Raw genomic sequence first — 23,107 nt, 5'->3', positions numbered from 1 at the left:
GTGTTCGTGACTTTAACTCTGAGACTTGGTCATCATTCGTGGATGTTATTTGAGTTATCTATGGGGGTGCTATAAAGCGTCATGCCCATTCAAACTGAGGGGCACATCCCACCAACCTCAGAGATGTCAGGATGAGCCACTTTATAGTCTACACTCCAAAATGGCCTAAATGGATTGCAGTTTTAACTAATCAACATTATGTGATGCATACAAGTCAGTCATACATACATGAAATAAACAGGCTAGATTTCTGTAATAGTACTAATAAACAATGTTTTAAATACACAATAACCATGTTTATATATTATTCATCAATAAATACATTTAAATCTCATACATTTTGCTTGTTCCACAACTAGGCATATTTTAACACTTTTCACTTTTTAACTTAACTGAACAAATTTATGTTGATTCCAAGCAAGTTTAATACATCTTGATTAAAAATGTTGATCGAAAATAATGATTAATAATATAAAATGTAAGTAAATTGTTAATAATAAACTATGCCAGGATGTGCCCCTCAGTTTGAATGGGCATGACGCTTTATAGCACCCCCATAGAGAACTCAAGTTTACGTTAAAACTGAAATCCGAATGGATGGAAAATATATATGCCATTCAAATACATACATGTAAATCTTTAGGCTTCTCAAATTAAGGCCTACATATTCTTTTGAGTGTCATTGTAATTTTACTTGAAATAAAATGGTCAGTCCAATAACAGACTGCAAACATCTGTCAATTTCTTCCCCCCAGTGGAACAAAACATTAAAGGTACTTTATTACATTCAACAAAAAACGCATGTTGATCACTTCATTAGTGATTTGGACTGGTGGATTTGAGCCTAGGTCTGCATAAACGCTAAGATGTTTACTATTAGACTCTCACATCTTTTAATGGTGCTTTCATGTGGTTCCACACCTGTTTGACTTTCTTGCTTTTTTGGAAAATATATATTTAAAAAAAAAAAAATTCCAAACTATGAGAGTAAATGGGGTCTAGAACAACATTGGACCCCACTGACTTTCATTGTATAGACAAAAGGTTGTAACATTCTTCAAATATCTTTTTTCCTGGTCCACAGAAGTAAGTCATGCAGTACAGGTTTGAAATGATATGAGAGTAAGTAAATGATTTTACAGAATTTCCCATTTTTGGGTGAACGATACCTTTGAAAGTAGAAGAGTCACTGGATAATCTCTCCAAAAATGGTGTATGACACACCTGCAGTTTGCCACCACAGGATTGACTTTGGATTGCACTAACTGTATTTCCTACTCATTCCCAATTCCTACTCATTCCCAATCTTAACACCATCAGAAGACCAGCAATCCTCCCTCATTCCCTGCATGCATCCACTCTCATTTGTGTATCACTTCCTCTGCTAAACTTGATTGGATTTTGAAAGTATAAATGGGATGACGATATTGTCTCATTATGTAACTAAACTGTTTCTACAGCTGTTTGCTATTAGTTCACTAATTTCCCGCTTGATTAAAAGATCTCTTGCCTCTGGTACTTTTCCATTAAAACTTAAAACTGCTGCTGACATCCTAATTCTCAGGAAACTTTGTCTAGGTCCTTCTGTGTTAAATAATTACAGACCTATCACAAACCACTGCTAAAGAGAGCCGTTTCAAGTTTCTTTTATAATCTATACAAGCCTTTCAAAGCAGAATAATGTCCTTTACATAGCAGAGACGTCTCTCCACAGGGCCATAAATGACCTCTTCCTTTCTGCTGAATCAGGGGTGTTAAATATTCAACTCCTTCTGGACCTCAAGTCTTTATAGGATTCTGTCTCTTAGATGTTGGCATCACTGAAAATGGAAAATCTCCTCTGGTTCAGTTCTTCAATGACAAACAGCAGTTTGTTTTTCTTCTGAAACACAAATCCTCCATCAGTCCTGTTATCTGGGGTGTTCCCCAGGGGTCTGTTCTTGGTCCTCTTTCTCTCAGCCCAAGCTAAGTTAATATCTCTATAGAAATTAATAAAGTGCTAGTTAGGGGTGCATTGATTTTAAAATTCTGGACGATATAAGCCAATAATTATTTTCATGCTATGGTCGATATTAAAATTCAATACTATTTTGTCTAAAAAAACGGAAATTTAAACAATAAAAACTAAAATCAGACCTTTTAAACTCTACAAGTGAATTTAGGCAACACAGAACTATAATGTACAATATGGAAAATTCATATTAATTTTAAGATTTGCTAAAGATTACATTCAACAGTGTTATTAAATCAGCATTATCAAATATTAAAATCATCTTATCACTCATAACCATCCACATATTTATCATTCACAGCCTCTTAATTTTGTTAGCTTGTTTCCACTTCTATCTTACTATTTTGTGTCATTTTTGTCATTTGAATTGATCATTGAAAAATGTCTTGCAATATTTTTCCCATTCATAAATCTTTATCAATTACCTCTGTTGTGCATTGGAAATGAAAAAATATTTTCATTCACATTTTCTTTTTAAAAAAGGTACTTTTAAAATCACTCATCTCCCTACAAAATATCCTTCTGTATTATCCATTTCACTATGTTTTCAGTAAAATAAGACAGACAAATAAAAGGGGAACAAAGCCCGGTTGTCTCACCTGTAGAGCTCTGCTTCAGCTTCTCGTTTTTCTTTTTCCTCCATTTCCACGGCCTGAAAATGCGCCCCAGAGTGGCCAGCTTGCTGTGGCGTCGGATGGGAGGGGTGTGGACTCCACTCACCAAACAGCTGGAGCGAAGCACATTCTGCTGCTCCATCACATCTGCAACACACATGACACAGACAGAAACCATCAGCACTGAGCAGTGACATCCAATGGTACAACAGATGATGCTGATTTTTAACATTTATAGTTATTTATTTTTAAGATTTATATATATATATATATATATATATATATATATATATATATATATATATATATATATATATATATGTATATATAAAATTAATGAGAAGTATTCGGCACCCTTTAAAAAACGTTTGGGACACCCCTGGAGAAAGTCAGATGAACTTCAAAGACCGCACTGAATCAAATTTGAGGTTTTACATGTTTTAGAAGCACTTTATGTCACAGTGTCTGGTTTCTGTTCCCTGGGTTGTTACTAGAGGTCCTCGTTCTCACGGTGTCTTTCACGTTTGACTTCAATTCCCAGCATTCTGTCTGTCACTCATCAGTTCATTGCACTCAGCTGTTTCCCATCACCTAGTTAGTTCTGTGTGTATATTCCCTGTCTGTTTTAGTGTTTATCACGGAGTCGTTGTTTTATGTCGCCACTTCCGAGGTCTATTTCCCTGCTTGTTTTTGTTCGTATGTTTTGATTGATTTTGATATTTGACCCCTGCCTGGATTACTATTATTTTGGATTACCCTCATTATTAAACTTACTGCTATTGGATCTTTTGCTTCCCGTGTGTGGTTCGTGACACTTTAAATACTTCAATACTTTAGATATTATTTTATTTTACTTTATTTTCTTATTTTACAGTGTTGTTGTTTGTCGTCGCAAAAACGACTCTGGATATCTGATTTTTACTGATTTTCTACTCATTTTACAAGCACTTTAAATACCTTAATATTTTACAAAAAATTGTATTTAATTTATTTCTATTTTATTTTGACACTACTGTTGTTTGTCATTGCAGGATTGACTCTGGATTGTTGATTTTTGATTTAAGTAAATTGTTATTTTATTTAATTTTGCATCTATTCTCCAAAACATATCATGTAGGGTCATTATTTTGGTCAGTTTTATATTATTTTATTTTTTATATACTGTCTTTCTCTTTTGGGACAATTAACATAATTTCCCAACACAAAAAAAGAAGGTAATTACAAAGCATTTACAAAGCAACTTTTCATTTATTTTTCTATAGGATTTTTCTATTTTATTCTATTTTGAGCTAAAGCAGATGTTAATCACATGCACATACATCAGTTGTATATTTTAGCACACAAAGCCTCTACAACACCCACATCAGCATCATATCCTTCAGCAGGCTAGACCTAATCCTTTTAAATATTCACACGCAGGAAAAGCACCATTCATAGAGCAAATGAGTCAACGGTCTGCCAAACACTCAGTTACCGAAATAGAGTAGTGTGGGCAGGGGCAGCGAGCGGGTGCCTTCACAAACCCAGAGGCGCTGTGCCGCGCAACACATGCACGAGGTCCTCCGACCATTGACATTACAAGAAAAGAACCGGGTCAATCGACTGAGCGTCTCTGCTCAAGTAACCAGCGCTACACGGAATCCAGGTCAAGCCTGAAAACTGTGCAGCGAGGCGAGTCAGCAAAGCCAGGGTTAGCAAAGCCTAGCTGTTACTATGGTTACTGCTCCTCCAGATGCAGAGCAAAAGGATGAGGGGCCGCCACTGTCTTAGGAAAGGCAGGATGGGGGAAACGGAGAGAGGAGGGGGAATGGGGGTCTGTTGCTATACGGAAGCGCTTGCTAAAGACCTCAAGCAGCCAATCAGGGCCCGGCCTTTCATAACATATAATATCAAACACACTACCCCTTTCTTCAGTGCAGGCCAGGGAGGTGCGTTACAAGGGGCTGGTATTGCACTGGACAATCTGTTGCAAATTGAAAACGGAATAAAAATGTAAATGTGTTCAATATTAGCAAATATTAATGGTGGGCGCAATAACTGTTACACAATGCATGCTATTAAAAAGCACGGTTGTAAAAGCGAGAGACAAATTTCAAAGGAGTAAAAAAGGAAATAGAATCCAGTACATCTGACAATGTTTGAATGAATATCAGTGCAGTTGTTCATGAAGTAAGCGACAGAAAAGCAAAGCACAGCGTTTTGTGAACTGAAAGGCAATCAACACATAGGCCTGCATGCTGGATGTGTGCCACAGATGCCCACGTGACCAATATCTCAAAACACCTGCCAAACTCCTGACAAAACCGCTGATATAAGACTCACGGTGACCCAATGGACATATATCTCATGCATATAGTGTCTATTAATACAATAGTCATTATAAAACAATACAGGACAAAATTACAGAACAGAAAACTCCCATTTTATAGTAGCAATCATGATACAATACTGTACATGTTTTAGGTACATTATGGGTAGATCACTAAGCGGAGGTTGGTTATACATCATCCTATAACAACATTAGGAAAAAAACATTATAAAATTATAAAGCTTGACAGATCATTATTAACATAATTTTAAATAATGACAGAATTGTCATGATATATATTCGTATACATTTATATTTAAACAGGGGATTGGATGTACTAAACATTTAGTTGCCAGTTATTTATACAATAATCAATATAACACAATTCAAGACACATTTATTTATTTATTTATTTTTAGAAAAGGGACAGTGTACATTAATTAACATTCTTAAATGTAAATGTACCCAAAATGTACCCATTTACCCAAATAAATGTAAATGTACCCTGAAGGCTAGTTTTCATTGGTAGTCGCTTTGCCAGATGTTATTAGGCTCTAAACTAGAAAAAAAGAGTTAAACATTACAACAATACACTACAACAGTCATAAAACTAGAACTTGTAAACACCTCTGTAAAATACAATTAAACATAGTATACAAAAAGACTATATATATATATATATATATATATATACATACATACACACATACATACACATATACATACATATATATATACATATACACATACATATATACACACAATAAAACAAAAAATATTGTTATGAGTTAAATATGAATGATTAGGTCTATAATTAAATTTAACAATAAGGTTAATAATAATAATAATAATAATAATAATAATAGAGGAGCAAATGACTTTAACATTACCAAATAGAACACACCCACTTTTACTGTAGTAGCATTATTATTAATATTTATTGTTGAAACACTTCTAGTTCCAGGCTCTACTGTTTGTAGATGGCAAATAATATGAAGATCATGTTAAGTAATCCTGCCTGGTTTAATTTAGGCTGCTTAAGAAGTTTCAGTTTGTTTTATCAAAGGCGTTTATCTCTGTCACGGCTCATTGAAAACACTTTAAACATGGTTTTAAAGAGGAGGGTATCTGTGCGATTAACAGACCCAGACAACAAAGAGACTGAGAGACACTACAAACCCCTTTTTTAACATTGCAGATTGGCAAATACTGCTTATAGCTCTGTCAGCAAATCTACACTCCTTTATTCTGCGGCTGCGGCCCCCTTCACACCTGATGTTAATATGTGCTTTGAATCTGAATGATCTTGTTTGATTCTTGTTGATCAAAATGCTTTTTCATTTACAATCATATGTTTTTTTTTATATATATAGCAAATCAAATTATTATCATAAGCAATGATAAATGAGAGACAGTAGTATATTGTGAATATAGTCATAGTGTACTATTAGACACAGTATTGAAACTGATGCATTTACCAATCAGAAGCCAGGATCAGAAAAATGTGCTATAATGAGCATTATATGTTATACAAATTATATATTATATCAGTCATTCTTACCTTCAATTTGAACTGTGTTTTGTTTTATATATAGCAACATGCTGTATATCAGTGCCATTCTGGATTAAATATATATAATATGAGAGAAAGATGTTTATGTCAGTTCCAAGAACACATTTAAAGGGATAGTCACCTAAAAATAAAAAATATCTCTCATCATTTACTTATCCTCATGCCATCAAGATGTATACAACTTACTTTCTTCAGATAAACACAAATGAAGATTTTTAGGAAAATAATCCATGCAATGCCAGTGAATGGTGCCGCTTGGTTGACGCTTGAAAAATCACACACGACGATTTGACTCCAGTGGATGAATCACGGTCTTCTGAAGCGAAACGATAGTAGGTGTGTGTAAGAAACACACTAATATTTTTAACTTTTTTTAACTGTAAATCATTGCTTCATGTTTATTGTCACACAAAGCGTTTGACGTAAGTGCTTTGTGAAGTTGCGCACGAGAAGTGGCTCTGTTGTTCCATGCTACTTTTAAAACAAAGGCTGTGTTCAAAATCACCCTCTATACCCTCATTCACTATTCCCTACATAAGTTCACAAATATAGTCTACTTGAAGGCGTGACTGTATGAAATGAAAAAATATTAGTATTAGTAAAATAGTATTTTTCTTACACCTATCATTTCTCTTCAGAAGACACCAATTCATCCACAGAAGTCGTATGGATTTTTCAAGCGTCAACCGAGTGGCACCAATTCACTGGCATTACTACCCCTGGTTCGTGTTCTGGAGCCAAAGCCTGTTCTCGGCTATGCGGCAATGCATGCAGCACTTCTGTTTTGCGGTTCAGAGTACAGGGACAGGCCGGGAATCCGCACCGGAACCATGTCGGTGGAAAAGGGGTAACAGAGATGGATTATTTTCCTAAAAATTTTCGTTTGTGTTTGTCTGAAGAGAGAAAGTCATGTACATCAGGAAGGCATGAGAGTAAGGGTGTGATCGAAATTAATTCACAATCTCGAACTTCGAATAAAAAATGGAATCGTCGATGCTGCCACGCCCCCATGTCACGTCCGGTCGGCGTGCCGAGCGGAAAAAAACACGCGTGTTGAAGTTCTGCGAGTCTATGGTCAAACTCCTCTAACTTAGCTACAGCCACTCAAAAGATAGCATGGCAACTGCAGATGCAGGAGACCCATCGACAGAACTTGAACCCCCCCCCTCTTTCATTGAAGTCGCAGGTGTGGACGTTTTTTTGATTTCCAGTGAGTTATGTTGACAACGTTCGCGCTTCAAAAAAGCCATAGTTTGCAGACATCACAAGTCTCGCGGAAGTTCCGGGAGTCTCCCGCATATTGATAGCGGCTCCCTGATGCACGCAAATTAGTTAAAATCTCCCGGAATCTAGAGTGAGCGAGCAAGAGCGCGTATGCGAGACAGAAAAAAACTGTGCTCCAAACCCTATAGCATGCGCACAGCAGAGAGGGAGAGGGAGAGAGCGAGAGACCTTGCGTGTGTGCCTCATGAAGCGCATGTAAGACAGAGAGCATCCTGATTGGCCGGTTTCGGCTTGAAAAAAAGTAAATGTAAAAATCGAGAATCGAATCGAACCGTGACCTTAAAATCGAAATTTTAATCGAATCGAGGATTTGGAGAATCGTGACACCCCTACATGAGAGTATATAAATGAGTGAATTTTCATTTTTTGGATGAACTATACATTTAATACGGTCCATAATACTTAATTTATGGCTGTTTTCAAATACATACATATTGACTCATACATTTTTCCAGCTAAGGCAAACACTCAGAGGAGAATAAAGCTGAAATTCCATTTTAACATCTACACTCAGGTGATAGATACTTTTATTTAACAAAGCTGTTTGGCATTGGGAGATGCTTTAAGTAAATGTAATGGAGTTGCGTACAGTCTGTCCTCTGAGGCTTGTTTTGGAGATGCTGACCACATAAACAGGCAGCAGGCAAAACCCATTTGTCTGCAGCAGATAGATACTAAGAGCTTGTTATTGTAATGTCACCCTAGAGATGAAAGTGGGAGATTGAGAATATTATTCAATTCATCAATGACTGCAGTCTAAAGATGCAATCATAGCAGACGCATGAACGTGGGCCTCATTGTAAGTGGTCGGGCCAGGGGGTCCTGCAATATGAGGTGCTAGTTGTGCGTTTTAGGGCCGATCTGAGAACAGTATACACACTATAGTTTTTTTTATAGCCAGTATAAACCGACACAAATTTTAATAGCATACGCAGGCCCTAAACACAGACCTGAGATAATTAAGGCAATTTGGTCTCTGATTTGTATCGGGCCACTTTCTATCCAGGACTGCAATAGAAACACACACACAACAGTTCAAAAGTTTGGGGTTGGTACGATTTTTTTAATGTTTTTGAGAGAAGTATCTTTTGTTCACTAATTTGCTCTCTGCATTTAATGGATGAAACAGTAATATTGTAAAATATAAATACAATTTAAAATAACTGTGTTGTAATGTAATAGATTTTAAAATGTAATTTATTCCTGTTATCAAAGCTGAATTTTCAGCATCATTACTCCAGTCTTCAGTGTCACATGATCCTTCAGAAATCATTCTAATATACTGATTTGCGGCTCAAGAAACATTTCTCATTATTATCAATGTTAAAAACAGTTAATATTTTTGCTTGTCACAATTATAGCAGTGGTAAGCTGTCGCATAATGCAGATCTGCAAAAACAAAACAAAAAAAATGCTGTATTATTCATGCTAGGCCAGTAGTTGGTACTGTCACTATAAAGAAACGCTAAGCTCCTATAGACTGAACACGTGATACCATTTTCACAAATTCGCCTTTTGTAAAGGTCTCATTTTCAAAAACTTGCACTTTGAATCCCATTTACAAAAGTTAGCATTTTCAGGCCCCCAAAATGCCGTTGTCATATAACGGCCAAAACGCATAAAAAGTATCCTGTTTTTAGTTGAAAACAGTTGCATTGTGAGTATTTGCAAAGTGTTTCTGTATTTGGTTGCATTGTGAGTATTTGTAGTGTGTTTCTGTATTTGGTTGCATTGTGAGTATTTGTAGTGTGTTTCTGTATTTGGTTGCATTGTGAGTATTTGTAGTGTGTTTCTGTATTTGGTTGCATTGTGAGTATTTGCGGAGCATTTCTGTATTTGGTGGCGTTGTGAGTATTTGCCGCACGTTTCTGTATTTGGTTGTGTTGTGAGTATTTGTAGTGTGTTTCTGTGTTTGGTTGCGTTGCGAGTAATTGTGAAGAATTTCTGTTGTTGGTTGCATTGTGAGTATTTGCAGCACGTTTCTGCTTTTGGTTGCGTTTTGAGTATTTGCAGCACATTTCTATATTTGGTTGCATTGTGAGTATTTGCAGCACATGTGTTGTCAAACTGATAAAGATGTTTTCTTAATTTGCTGGTGTTTTTCCATAAAATGATAATCCATAAAACGATCACATGATGGAAACCCCTTAAAGGTTCTATTTACAGTATGAAGTGCCTGACAGAACCCTTTGAGGTTCTATAAAGAGCCTTTTCTTCTGGCACATATTAGTTTATACAATCAGTATGAAAATACAAACTATCAGTTTTCAGAAATTAATCAGGTAGCGCAGGTAGTTTAGTGTGTGAAATGAACGGTTTCTGTCATCCAACAAAATAAACCCCGCAGTTTACCCCCTGGCTCAACAACTGTGCAGCCATCTGCCAGAAGACAAGTGCCTGCGGTGTAGCCTCCTTTAGATGCTAGAAGTGGAACAGCCTAAATAACAAGTCTCTGACGAGGCTTAAAGGGACTTGAGATAGCTCGAAGCTTTGGCCAGTGTTGCTTAGAAAAAGCAACAGTAGCTTTTGACATCGAACAGACCTCTGCTGTGCATTCTCTGTGATATCTAGGGCTAGACATCGACTTAGAATACCAAGCTGTGATGATTCAGTCTCTGTGTTAAGAGACGTCAGAGGAGGGGAAAAACACTGAGCTGTGAAGAAAATCTGAACATACTGTATCAAGCAATGCATGCTGGATATGAGACCATGGACATTGTCCTCTGAGCAGGAATCAGTTGTGTGACCTTTCAGTTATCCTTTTCTGTAATATAACGCTGAAGGTGTTAAATTGAGTCAAATAACTATTCCAAGAATTCGAAAAAAATCAAGGCCTCATGGAAAAATGCTCAAAGACGGCAGGCAAGGGAAAAGTCACATTCTCACTTTTAAAAGTCTCCAAAGTTAAAGGGTTGATGCAAAAATGAATATTCACTAGAAATCTATTGGTGTCTGGTAGTTGTACAGTAAGGTATAAGAATTATTTTAAATACCCATTCAATGTTCTTTTATTTATTTTTACCACAATGCTTTAGGAAGTCAATAGCAATTCAATTTTCTTGGTCATGATTTATATGTCACAGTTATAGGTCAACTTCAGGTCACCTGTCTCAGCATGGCTTATATCACTGAATTTTTGATGGAAGTCATACTTGGAAACTCCATGAGATTCATGCACCTTAGGCAGCAAACCTTCAGGCAACCTCAGACAGGTTAATATTTTGAGAATTTCCATTTATATTCATAATCCATTTAAATTCATATAATGACCTTTGGCATGGACCTTCATAATCAGCTTATCAAGAAAATCTTTTCTCAAGGAAATAATCTTCCACAACTAATGTTGTAAACTATACAGGGAACCCTGTCAGCCGGTACATTATTATTATTAAAGGTTAATTACAACTGATTTGTATACAACTGGATATAAGGTCGTTTTTATAATAACATTATTATAACTTTTTAATGGTACAAAAGTAAAAATATAATAAATATGTAATATATATGTACATAGTGTGTGTGTTAATTATACACTATACAGCCAACTATACAGTTTATGGACATTCAATGGCTTTCTGAGGTGTTGCGTGACATTATTTACGATTGAGCGATTACATTAGCCACGAATGATACATTTCAACACAGTTTCTTTTGACGTGATACAACTCTGATGTTCAATCATCTTTATTTTGTACTGTGACTAGTAGTAAAATGGAAAAGATGATCAGTCCACGTGCTGCTAGAACTGAAGTGCTACAGTGAACTGTCAAGCCAAAATAGTATTGTTTAAATTTCATGATTTTGAAAGCTGAGACTTTGTTTCATTTCAAAAAAGCAACCTGCTCTGTCTTGTCTGTCAGTGCATTGTCCATGTGCCTCTTTTCTCAGTGACTTTTCACTGCGTGAGAATATAGACATGAGAGCGCAAGAACAGTGTCAATTGCTTGACTCTCATGCTACATATCATATATGCAGAAAATGTTCGCATACGTCAAGCTAATCACAGAATGACACATAGATAACCGCATCACAAATGCGTCTTAAAAGCCACTTCTGACTGACGTGGGCGTGTAATGCTTCAGAATAGAAATATGCCCTAATGTTCACATTGGCAAATTTATATATTTGCTCTTTAAAGATCCTCATTGACTCTCTGGTGAGTCACTTGAAGTCATTTTCATCCTTCTGTGTCTCTTCATTGTTGTTTTTTCCCACCTCCCCTGTTTCCCCTTCACTCACTCCCACTCAGTCTCTCTCTGTTTCTCTCCTTCCCCTGACTCCGTCCTATATCGCCTTTAAACTGCATTACAGTCATGGTTTCTCTTACCGTTCAACACAAACAGTCAGACACTCTCTGAAATTCATTGAACAGCACAGTAAACTCAGGTTCAGCTGAGCTACGCCATCCATCCAAGGCAGCTCCGCTCAAGCTTATGAATGAGAAATATTTGAGATGGTTCAGGTATGCAGAGAGTGAGGCCTGCTATATTTCCAACAGCATTGCATTCAATATTAACTACATTTCCTCTCTCAGCCGCTCAGAAGAGCCAAGATACTAAGATCTGTTGACTGTGCATTACAGCGATTAGAATTTGAACCTCCATTCACTCTAATGGCCTCCCACGGGAAAGAAAAATCTCTTTCCATCCAAAAGTTGGGGGTCGGTAAGATTCTTTAATGTGTTTGAAAGAAGTCACTTATGTTCACCAAGACTTCATTTATTTAATACAGTAAAGGTGTGATCAAAGCAGAATCTTTACATCATTACTCCAGTCTTCAGTGTCTCATGATCCTTCAGACATCATTGTGATGAGCATCAAATCATCATAAGAAACATTTCTGATTATTTTCGATGTTGAAAACAGTTGTGCTGCTTAATATGTTTGTGGAAACCGTGATACATTTTTTTGAGGATTATTTGGTCCAAAGAACAGGATTTATTTGGAATAAAAATCTTTTATGACATTAAGTTTTTACTGACAATTTTGATCAATTGAATGCATCATTGCTGAATGAAAGTATTAATTTTTTTAAACAATCTTACATTTCCCAAACTTAAGTGTCTCAATTTGAACTCAAACATTTATCAGATAGACCAATTAATCTGAGCTATGCCATTCACATTAGTTTTATGTGACAATATTCTTACTTTACATCAGCAATTGACTCATTTGTGTGTGTTTTTTCTATTAATTTAAGACATACATTTGAGACACAATTGCTACTTAAATAGAATATAGCTGTTAAATTTTCTGAGCTATGAAAGTTACTTTTTAATTTTATTTAGTAATTTTATAACTATATAGTAATTTATAGTATTATTAATATGCATCTTTTTCATTGCTTCGGGGCCTCTGTCTGTTTCCACCATTCTGGAAAAAGTTTATACTCATGAGAGGGAATCAGTGAAGCTCATTTCTAATTTGAGTGCTGGAGTAATCGAACCGTATGACTGAGACATATCTGTTTTGTAAGAAATCAAACAGTTCTGCTTCCTTCACTGTCAAACACACAACCTCAAAAATATTCAACTTTTTGCTTCAGATATACACAACTAAAAAGACAGACAGACTGTCAACGCCTTATCGGCTTTGTGTTGTAGCCCTGGGGAGGTCGCTGAGCTTGTTGTTGTGTTCGGTTTTCACGCCTGAGGAGAGCTGGAAGCCGCTGAACTGTGCTTGACAAGGTCAGGTCTTGTCTCCTCTTGTACACTATGCAGTGCATATACCTTAGTCTGCATTGAGGAAAGACAATCTCAAGCTGGAATGACACCTAGGATTTTTAAAGGCAGAAGCCACTGCATGAGGGAATTATAGCTAGAATGTTGTTGTTACTTTGCATCTTTGCAAAGGCAAGAACCACTATTACTATTGTTCATACTTAGGGTTAGGGATTTGAAAACACCTTTAACCTAAGTATTGAACTTCAGCACATAACTGTCTCACACATTTGAGCTACTGACACCTCATTATGTGGTTTGTTGTGGAGAGTGTGATATTACTTTTCACATACTTACATTGAAGGAGGCGCCCAAGTCACACGTACCAAAATATCATAAAGAGGTGGGATTTTTTATTGCCAGCAAGCCACTACTAGGAACACCCTAGCAACACCCTAGTAACTTTATAACATGTTAAAAACATCTCAAAAACACCTAGCAACAACCTGCAACCAACGACTTAGTGGTATTGCATGATAAAACAATAAAAACATGGTTGTCTCATTTTTGTCAAATTTATCCAGGATTTTGTGATTTTGCAATTGCAGCATTTAACCCTTTCCCCACCAGCATAAAAAAATTGCCAATCAGTGCCAGTATTTTGATAATTTTTATAAATAATTTCATGGCCCCCAGAATATTTTGTTGTATGAATATCTGAGCATGCAACAAATCAAATGAAAGAACATAGCCTCTGCTTTTAAACAACAACAACAAAGTTGTATTCTAGCTTCATGCCTTCTTTTTTATCAACACTTGAATGTGGGAAAAGGCCATTCACCCAGAACACATTTTTTTGCTTTGAAAGTGGAATGTGGGGGGAGCGCAAGGACTCGGGGCGCGTTTTTTAAAAAGTTGAATCTATTTTATCGTGAGCGCTGTGTTTTTAGAATACCGCGTGCAAGTGCAAACATGCCCAAAAGTGCAAAAAAGCAGCCTTTTAAACAAAAAGCTGGGAAAATCACTTTTTTGTCAAGGATCCAGATTTGATTCAAAACCATTATCAAAACATAGATGGAGTAGATTGAGTCCATCAACACCTCCAAAGCTGGGTAGACATTTCATTCAGTAACGTTAGGCAGTTTTGATTTATATGCTGTTTAATGTTTGATGATTGTGTTATTTTACTTTTTTTTTTTTACTATTTTTACTTTACTCTTTCCTGTCACTAACACCAATTATATAAGAATCCAGATTACTGCTGGTTTTCACCACAAAAATGCTACAAATAGTGCTGCAATTTTTGAGAAAAGACGCAACAAATTCAGTTATTTTAGGCCACAAAAATGAGAAGGAAAAAAACACACAAAATTTATAATAACTATTAGATTTATTTCTGTGGTGATCTACAGATGCTGCCTATATGAAGAATTTAGTGCACTGTAGAGATATAATATCACACAACCCACACAAATTTCTTGGTGGATACTGAATAAGTAACAAAAAATAAAACATCAAAATACATACAAGCAGTTATGACCAAGATCTGTCAGCTAGGCTAATGTCTAAGCTTGTACTTTCCTTCTACGTTTCATCTACTCTTAAAAGTTCGTACTCTTAAAAGGTGCCATGTGTAAGAATTGAGGTAAAAATATCCACAAAAAAATGAGCTACACGCATCAAAAGAATGAGAAGAAATAAGGGCGATGATGTCATTAAAAAAATGACAAGTTATAGTGCTGCAGAGATATCAACCTGAATTAGCATGCTAAATTACTAGCCACGGCCCGGCAGGTGTCATAATACCAGTTTCGGCCATGGGAGGCGGTATGCGGGCAACACCAGCCAAACTGCAATACACGAATAACTCGCACGGCTTGTGGGCGTACTTGAACCTGATGTGTTTGATAGTTAGCTCTACCCACACATTCGATCCGGTTTTCACCTGTTATCTACCAGAGCCCGTCTCTACCAAGCTGATGATAAAATGTAACATTAGCTAATTATATTATGTTTATTAAATTGCTTTCCTGAGGTAAAACTGACTTATTTGTTCTCCAGCTATGTTATTGACCTCTGCACACTGATTTAAAAAAATGATTGGTCGATATTATGTATGAGGAATACATTTTGGTAAGTTGTAGCCTACTGTATCTTTCAACAGTGTTCGTGTTTTTTTACTATTAGCTAGTAGAGATGATCGGTTCTCGTGCGCTAGGGATCTGTCGTGTAACATTTACAAGCGGCAAAACGGTATTTATTGTTTGAATTGCGTAATAAAATTGACAGAATCTGAGAGCTGAGATTTGTTTATATCATAACTAACCTGCTCTGTCTAGTCTGTCGGTCTCCGTGTCCTCTTTGCTTTGCGATTTTTCTGTGCGTGACAAAATTATGTGTGGCGGGACTGAGAGCGTGTGAAAAGTGTCAATTGTGTGTGTCTCACGGTGAATTTGTGAGAGTTGGCTGCTCTGAATGGCGCTAGCTTGGTCAACATCAGCGAATGCTGTCTGTCAAATTAATATAATTCAAACTAACAATAAAAATGTAATATGAACAAAACGAATATGAACATATTCACTGGTAAAGGTGAAGGGGAGTAGCTTGAAGATGTCATATTTAAAAATCACTTGACATCAACCAACGTTCCTCTGGAGTCAAAATGTCCTCTATTAGGAGTTGGCTCGGCTTCGGCTATGGCTGGGTCGTTGTGAAGGTAGGGGCGAAGCATAGAGACTATGCCGTTTCTCGTCTGTTACTCTAGAGTAGACCAACTCACTTTCTGGAGGTATACTGCCCCCATCTGGTATGGAATGTGGAGTATGAATTGATTTTTTGGCGGACATGACACAAGGCACCTTTAAAAGACAACTGCTCATATCAGCGATGACAGCGGCACAAATGAAAGTAGCTTTAGTGAAACGCTGACACTGCCTTTCAAGCCACTGCAAAAACAAACACAGGAGAATTCCACCATCTTCTTAAGAACACAATCACAGACAGTCTAAAACAATAACGTTTTATGCAAATCCTCCCAAAGAAGTGAAAGATGCAAGAAAAGAGATAGGCTATCAAGGACTTTCTGGGCCAGACTTTTTCATCAGATACTGTGTTTGGCAATAAACACACTCAGGTGAAGAAATGTTAGCACCAGCCTGCACAAGAGAAGCTGATGATGAGTCATAGCCCACCTCAGAAAGCGGCCTTTGTGCGAACCTCATGTAATGTTATGTGTTCTGTACAAGGAACTTTAAAATACGGTTACATAGCTCAGTTAAAGACTGAGATTATAAAAGTGAGAGTATAACTATTTGTCACCATGAAATCAAAATTGACAAATCTTATTTTTTATGGAATATTGCAATATTTATTATAAATGATGTATCCATCCAATTTTTTTTATTTCACGTGCCCTAGTAATCTTTAATCAAAATAGCTACCTTTCTCTTCTCTTTTCTGATGACGTGTTTCTAGGCGTGAGGGCGGGACAACCTGTCACTCGCATGATATCGACCAATTACAAACTACAACCTTTCAATCAATTCCCAATGGACAAAATCAAGTCCGAGAAGACGCTTCATTCAGATATACGTCCCAATAGGGAAGAAAAGATCATCACAACATCCGTTTCATATTGACTTTAAAACGATTTTGGAATGAAATATTCAGTGCATACTGGTTTGTGTGCTGGAGATCATCTAAGAAATTAAGACTCATATATAGAAAATGTATTATGTAATATATAAAGTATTTTTTAAAGCATTTCTCTGACGTCCCAATATGTTCACTTTATCTCAATTAGGCTTTCACCAAAATGGTTCATTTTCAACCAATTTTTCAAGTGCAAGAAGTTCACGCAAGCTGAGAAGACACTTTTAATGTGTAAATAGGTGTGAAATGATGTGGTACATTGTATCTAAATTTAACACTCTTTTAATGAACTTGATGATAATATTATGGGACAAATCAGACGTCAGTCATGATTATATATGTCTCCCTGCGCTGTCTTTCTGGACAACCCTTGAAGCATTCTTTGACATATTGAGCAGAGTTTAAAAGGTTAACGCACCTCTGAGAGCTGTGGGCAAGAGAACTACATGCTGAGCTAGTTGTGTAGACAAATTAGTCCTTTGATGCAAGACATCCACTAAAGTGGTCAGACCTTAAAAGTAAAATCAGGGTGTTACAATGAAACCATAAGTGATATCCATAATTCTAAAACATACGTCATTGTATGTCATTATGTGCGTCAACATAAATTCATATAAATAAATATATCATATAATTAATATAATACGATATATTAATCAGCAAGGATTAAATTGATCAAAAGTGTCAGAAAAGACATTTTAATGTTATTTCAAACAAATGTTGTTCTTAACTTTTTATTCATCAAAGAAAAAAATATGTATCAAGCTGTTTTCAATACTGATGATAATAAGAAATGTTTCTTCAGTCACCAGGGCGGTCTGCAGAGAACTATATTTCCCCCTAGGGCCATTTTCATGGTTGCATTCACAACACCAGTAGAAACTCTGAAGTGACGTAAACTGGTCGACAGCGAGGTCATTTAAGTGACTCTGATATAGATGATAATTTAGGGTGTTTTCACACTTGTAGTTTGGTTTGCTTGGTACGGACCAAAAGAAAAAACATTTATTCCTTGTCCGCTTAGCGTTTACATTGGCATTTTAACAGCGAACCAGAAGATACTGAACCTAAAGACATATGTTCCAAACCCGATTGGTCGGTTTTATTTACGAATATTTTGAGACAGAACTTACCAAACATCCAAACAATGCAGTGTGCTGGGCTAAATGCGCTCGCTGTGTGTGCGTAGCCTACATATGATGGTATTTTGGCTTATAAAACGTCTAAAGGAGTCAAAACAGTGTCAGGAATCCCTTCGTAATACACAAAGATCTGCTGGGAGGAGGCGTATGGAGCTAGAAATGTGTCTTTATTACATCCGAGACAATAAATGATCTGAGAGAGAAAAAAAAAGTTATCACACTGATAGCAAAAAAGCATTTCATGAGAAAAAATAATATTTGAGAGAAAAAGTTTTCATACCAATAGCAAAAAATAATATTTGAGACGAGTTTTGAGAGAAAGTATTTTCTCATGGAACATAAAAAATATAAATTTGAATTTTTTATAAAATTAATATTAAAATAATATAAATTTGAGAAAAAAAATCTCTCTCAAAATACTTTGAAAAAGATCTCAAATATATATATATATATTTTTTTGCTATCAGTGTGAAAACAGTTTCTCTAAAAAAAAGTGTTTCTCTCAAAACGCTTTTCTTTGCTCTCGATGCAATTTTTTGCTCTCGTGTCAAGTTTACCTAGCATGATGGCTAATTAATAATTAGCTTTACTAGCGATTAGCAAGCTAATAATATAATACACATTCATTCATGAATATGCTATTTTCAATGTTTAATCTTCAGTGATGCTGAACTTGCTTAGCCAGCTAACATCCAGTTGTGTGTGTCATCATCTTACCCAACATTATAGTGTCCGTGCTCAACTTGGAGCTTAGGTCGGACTCAAAAAATCAAGCCCGACCCGACACATTAACTATAATTATGAGCCCGAGCCCGATTTAAACCCCACCATTTTAATACGTGGGTCGTTATAACTGACGTTCTCAACTACTTTCTATGTTACTTTCTCCTCCTCCTCTGTTCTGCACCTCCAAATACCTTCAAGTTAGCCTACGTGTCGCCATCATACACATCAGCATAAATGCTCCTGATATATTATGTGTTATTAAAGCAATAACACACAAACCACTGTTATAACACAAAATCAAGCAGGCTACTGCGTGCATGGTTTGGCATGACTGAATGCGCGCAAAGAGTGCTCCCTTAAAAATTCCTAAAGCTGACATCAGTTCATCGCGATCTCACACATCTCTCTTATTATCAATGACGCTGACTGCACAATGAATCTTTCATAATATATACACTTTGTTTGTTATAATTAAGGGATTTGCCAGCATACAGAATTCAGCTCTGAACAAAAAGTCTGTTTTGAGCAGTGAGGGGAGTCTATCTTAAATGCTTCTCATTGGCCATTGCGGTCAAGAAATCAACACATATGTCTGTGATTGGATACATCGCTCAACGCTGCAAACATGTTATAAAACAAAACTCTGGCCTGTAAATCATTTGTATTTTGTTTTAGTTGTTCTTGTTGCTTTTCTGCAACAGATGAATAAAAATGTATTCGTTTTTATGTTTTATTCATAGATATTTCTAGTTTGCGAGAGTCCCACGAATCGTTTTATTCTCCCGGAACCCGCACACACAGAGTGAATATCGGCCCGACCTCGGCCTCGGGCAGAGAATCTTAACTCTAAGGCAGAGGAGGCATCTATCTAGGTGAACCGAACGCGAACAATGGTGTAATGATTCAGTTCGACTCCCAAGACAAGACGATGCTCACCCGACTGGCCAATAGGAACGTTCCAATAGGAAAAGCGTGGCCCCGCCCATGACACAATTTTCACAGCTAAAGCAAAATCCTGACACGAGAGCAAAAAATTGCATCGAGAGCTAAAAAAAAAGCGTTTTGAGAGAAACACTTTTTTTTAGAGAAAATGTTTTTTTGCTATCAGTGTGATAACTTTTTCTCTCAAACTTTTTTTTCCCCTCTCAGATCATTTATTTTCTCGCATGTAATAAAGACACATTTCAAGCTCCATACTGGCGGGGTTCTGATGCCTGGACAGAACTGTGACGGGACATCGTGACTTTGATGAGAAGTGGAAGCAGAAGGAGTCTCGGTCTGCTTGTTTGGTGCGCACCAGGGTTCGGATGGCAGAGTTTACACTTGTTCAAATGAACCGCACTTACAAAGCAACCGCACCAGAGTTCGTTTTAATCCAACCAAACCTGCCAAGTGTGAGCACACCCATATTCCCTCAAAATCATTTAAGGTTCCTGCGGAGCGAACACGCATAGGTGTGAACCTACAGAGCCTTTTTTGTGAAATGGAAAGTTTCATTGGATGTTAAAGATTCTTCATGGAACCATCAATGGCAGTAAAGAATCTTTATTTTTAAGAGTGTGGTATGATGAAACGCAACAACAGATTTTCTCGTGAAGAAGGAAAGTGCTAAAACAGCATCATCACAAACCGAAGTGTTAACAGGCATCTGTGAGCGGTGTGAAATTTGTTAAATCATTGTTAAATCGTGATGCAGCAGTCTTCTCTAGGCATGATGTGCACTCAAGAGAATGGTCACATATCGTTCAGACATTAAATTAATGAATGTTTAGCTCAGGAACAGAATGATGCATCACCATCACAGTACCAACCACCTGAGCTACTCGATGAGTACCAGGAAACCACTAGTAAAGCATGCCAGACTCACTCGATTACTCCCTCTCTCTCTATTTCAGTCTCTATCTCGCTCTCTTACAGCTCGCATATCTTTCTTAGCTCCATTAGTCTTCCCTGTGCTCCTGTAATACAGACATTTTAATGCAAACGTAATTCATTAAATGCATTATTTTTAAGATAAACATTAAAGTGTCACTCAAAGCAACCCTTTCTCTATATAACTGCTGAGCATCTGAGCAATATTAATCTAGAAGTGCATCTCCTCTGTATTTAAAGGCCTAAAAATACCTGCACTCAACAGTGAACAGTCTCTTGTAAAAATGTGCTGCTCCCACACTGGCAGAGTGGAAGTACCTGCATTATGTAATGTTACATCTGATTTTTTCATCGCTAAAAAGAGTACGGTTAACTTGACTCTTGGTCTTATTGATTGGTAGCACAGCCATGATGAAACAGTGGTCCATGCAGAATAATCCAATAAACCTGAAGGTGACACTGTGGGGGATTCAAAGAAGTTATCTTCTTCACAATAGATTTGAAGTTCAGATTGAAAAAGATCAACAGCCATTTTCTCTTAATCTTTCCCAAGACAGAACAGGATTTATTGGTCATTGTGCATTATTTCCAGTCCAAACAGACACCTGGCATAATTAATACCTTTACGTTATATATATATATATATAATATATATATATATAACATACATAAATACTTTTATGTGGTGATTATGTATATATAAATTTGTGATTAGCTCTATAATCTGTACTCAAATTTGTAATGGCCTCAGTCCCCTTTAAAATTAATATGAATCTGAATCGCAGAGAGTAGGTACTTATTTTAAATAAGTAATAACTTCAAACGCATTAAAACGTGTTATTGTGGATGTGGCATTAGATCTTTTTTTATGCTTTGCAGACTCTGCTGTGGCGTTCATGTGTTTTGAAGGAAGCGTGGCTTTGGAGACGCTCCGAAGGAAGGGTGGAATCTTATGCTTTTAAAGCTAGCTTGATGTTGCTAGCCTCTCTGAAATTTCCTACCCCACCTTTAATACAAAACACGAGATTAATTTATTCAACAGAAACTCAAATATGATGTTATCTGAACGACATGACAACAAATCATGGAAATGATTTTTTACCGTGCAGTGACAGACAGCACTCAGTCAACGCAATCATTTAAACTGCTTATCAGAGTGAATGACAGAGACAGACAAACAACATGCAATTATTTCGTTCTACTAAATAATGACCCGGCAGCTGATTGTGACATATTTATTAGCCTTAGGGGCTTTTTACAACATCCATTTCAATTATAAAAACTGAAAACTTTTTATGCATTTTGGCTGTTCATTTACACATCAACTACGTTTATGTGGCCTGAAAACGCAAACTAATTGTTTTGACAACGTTGTCGTCTGTATGCGAAAAACGCAATGGATAAACCTTTCCGTTTTACTTTTTAGTACATCGTTGTCATGTAAACATACCCTTAGAGTCAAGAAATTGTGGTTTTTTATGTCAATTTGAGTTATAGAAGAAGCAAATTGATAGAATCATATGCTGTTATTATTATTGTTTTATTAGAAAACAAAAAAAGGCATGGTTTAAAATAAGGTAATCTAAAAATTGATTATTTGATTTAAAATTGCTAATCTAGACAATTACAGTTATAGTATGATCTGGTTAGTTAAAATTATTTTAAATAAAATCAATATTCAGGGTTTTAGGTAGTGTAGAACCTACTAAATGTATTGTTCCTGCCTACCATACAAAAAAAATATGAAATAATGTCAATCCACAAAAACTTCGGGCTTAATTTTACTTAGCTTCTATTTCTAGTTCATTATTATAGTACAGTCTTGTATTTCTTTTCATCTGAATTTAGGGTGTAATATGACCCAGACATTCACCCATTCTATGATGACAATGAATAGACAAAGGCTATTTCAGACCACACTAAAATACTCCAAATCACAGACTCTATGAGATGTGCTTTTTGTACAGCATCAAGAAACATCACGGCTGGGACTACATCAGTGTCTTCTGGAGACACCATTGACCTGCTCTGTTGAATGCAGTGAATGCGCAGTCTCAGTGCGGAACGAAGGTATCAGACACTGTTGGCAATGTTGCCAAAGCAGCAAAAAAAAAAAAAAAAAAAAAAAAAGCATCTCATTTCATCAGGTCTTCCATAGCAAACCTGTATTAAATAATAACAGAGATTGCACATGCAAGGATGTGCACGAGACAAAAGACAACGCGGATCCTCCCACAAATTTTTTTGTCTGCTCATTTTGAATTGTA

At 36.4% G+C, this 23,107-nt stretch overlaps 1 protein-coding gene across 1 annotated transcript in view; it reads right to left on the bottom strand.

The window, feature by feature from the left end:
- phactr3a (phosphatase and actin regulator 3a) overlaps window positions 1-23,107 on the bottom strand; it is a 36,746-nt gene that overhangs the window by 13,009 nt on the left and 630 nt on the right. The window contains exon 2 of the mRNA XM_077214026.1: window positions 2,611-2,772. Within this exon, the coding sequence (XP_077070141.1) occupies window positions 2,611-2,772 (162 nt within the window). The remainder of the gene's footprint in view (window positions 1-2,610; window positions 2,773-23,107) is intronic.

Source organism: Siphateles boraxobius, unplaced genomic scaffold (assembly GCF_051911475.1).
Source record: "Siphateles boraxobius isolate OS27281-9 unplaced genomic scaffold, OSU_SipBor_1 68, whole genome shotgun sequence".
Lineage (NCBI taxonomy): Eukaryota > Metazoa > Chordata > Actinopteri > Cypriniformes > Leuciscidae > Siphateles > Siphateles boraxobius.
Note: the sequence above shows the minus strand (reverse complement) of the source record. Positions and strands in the feature narration are given on the sequence as shown.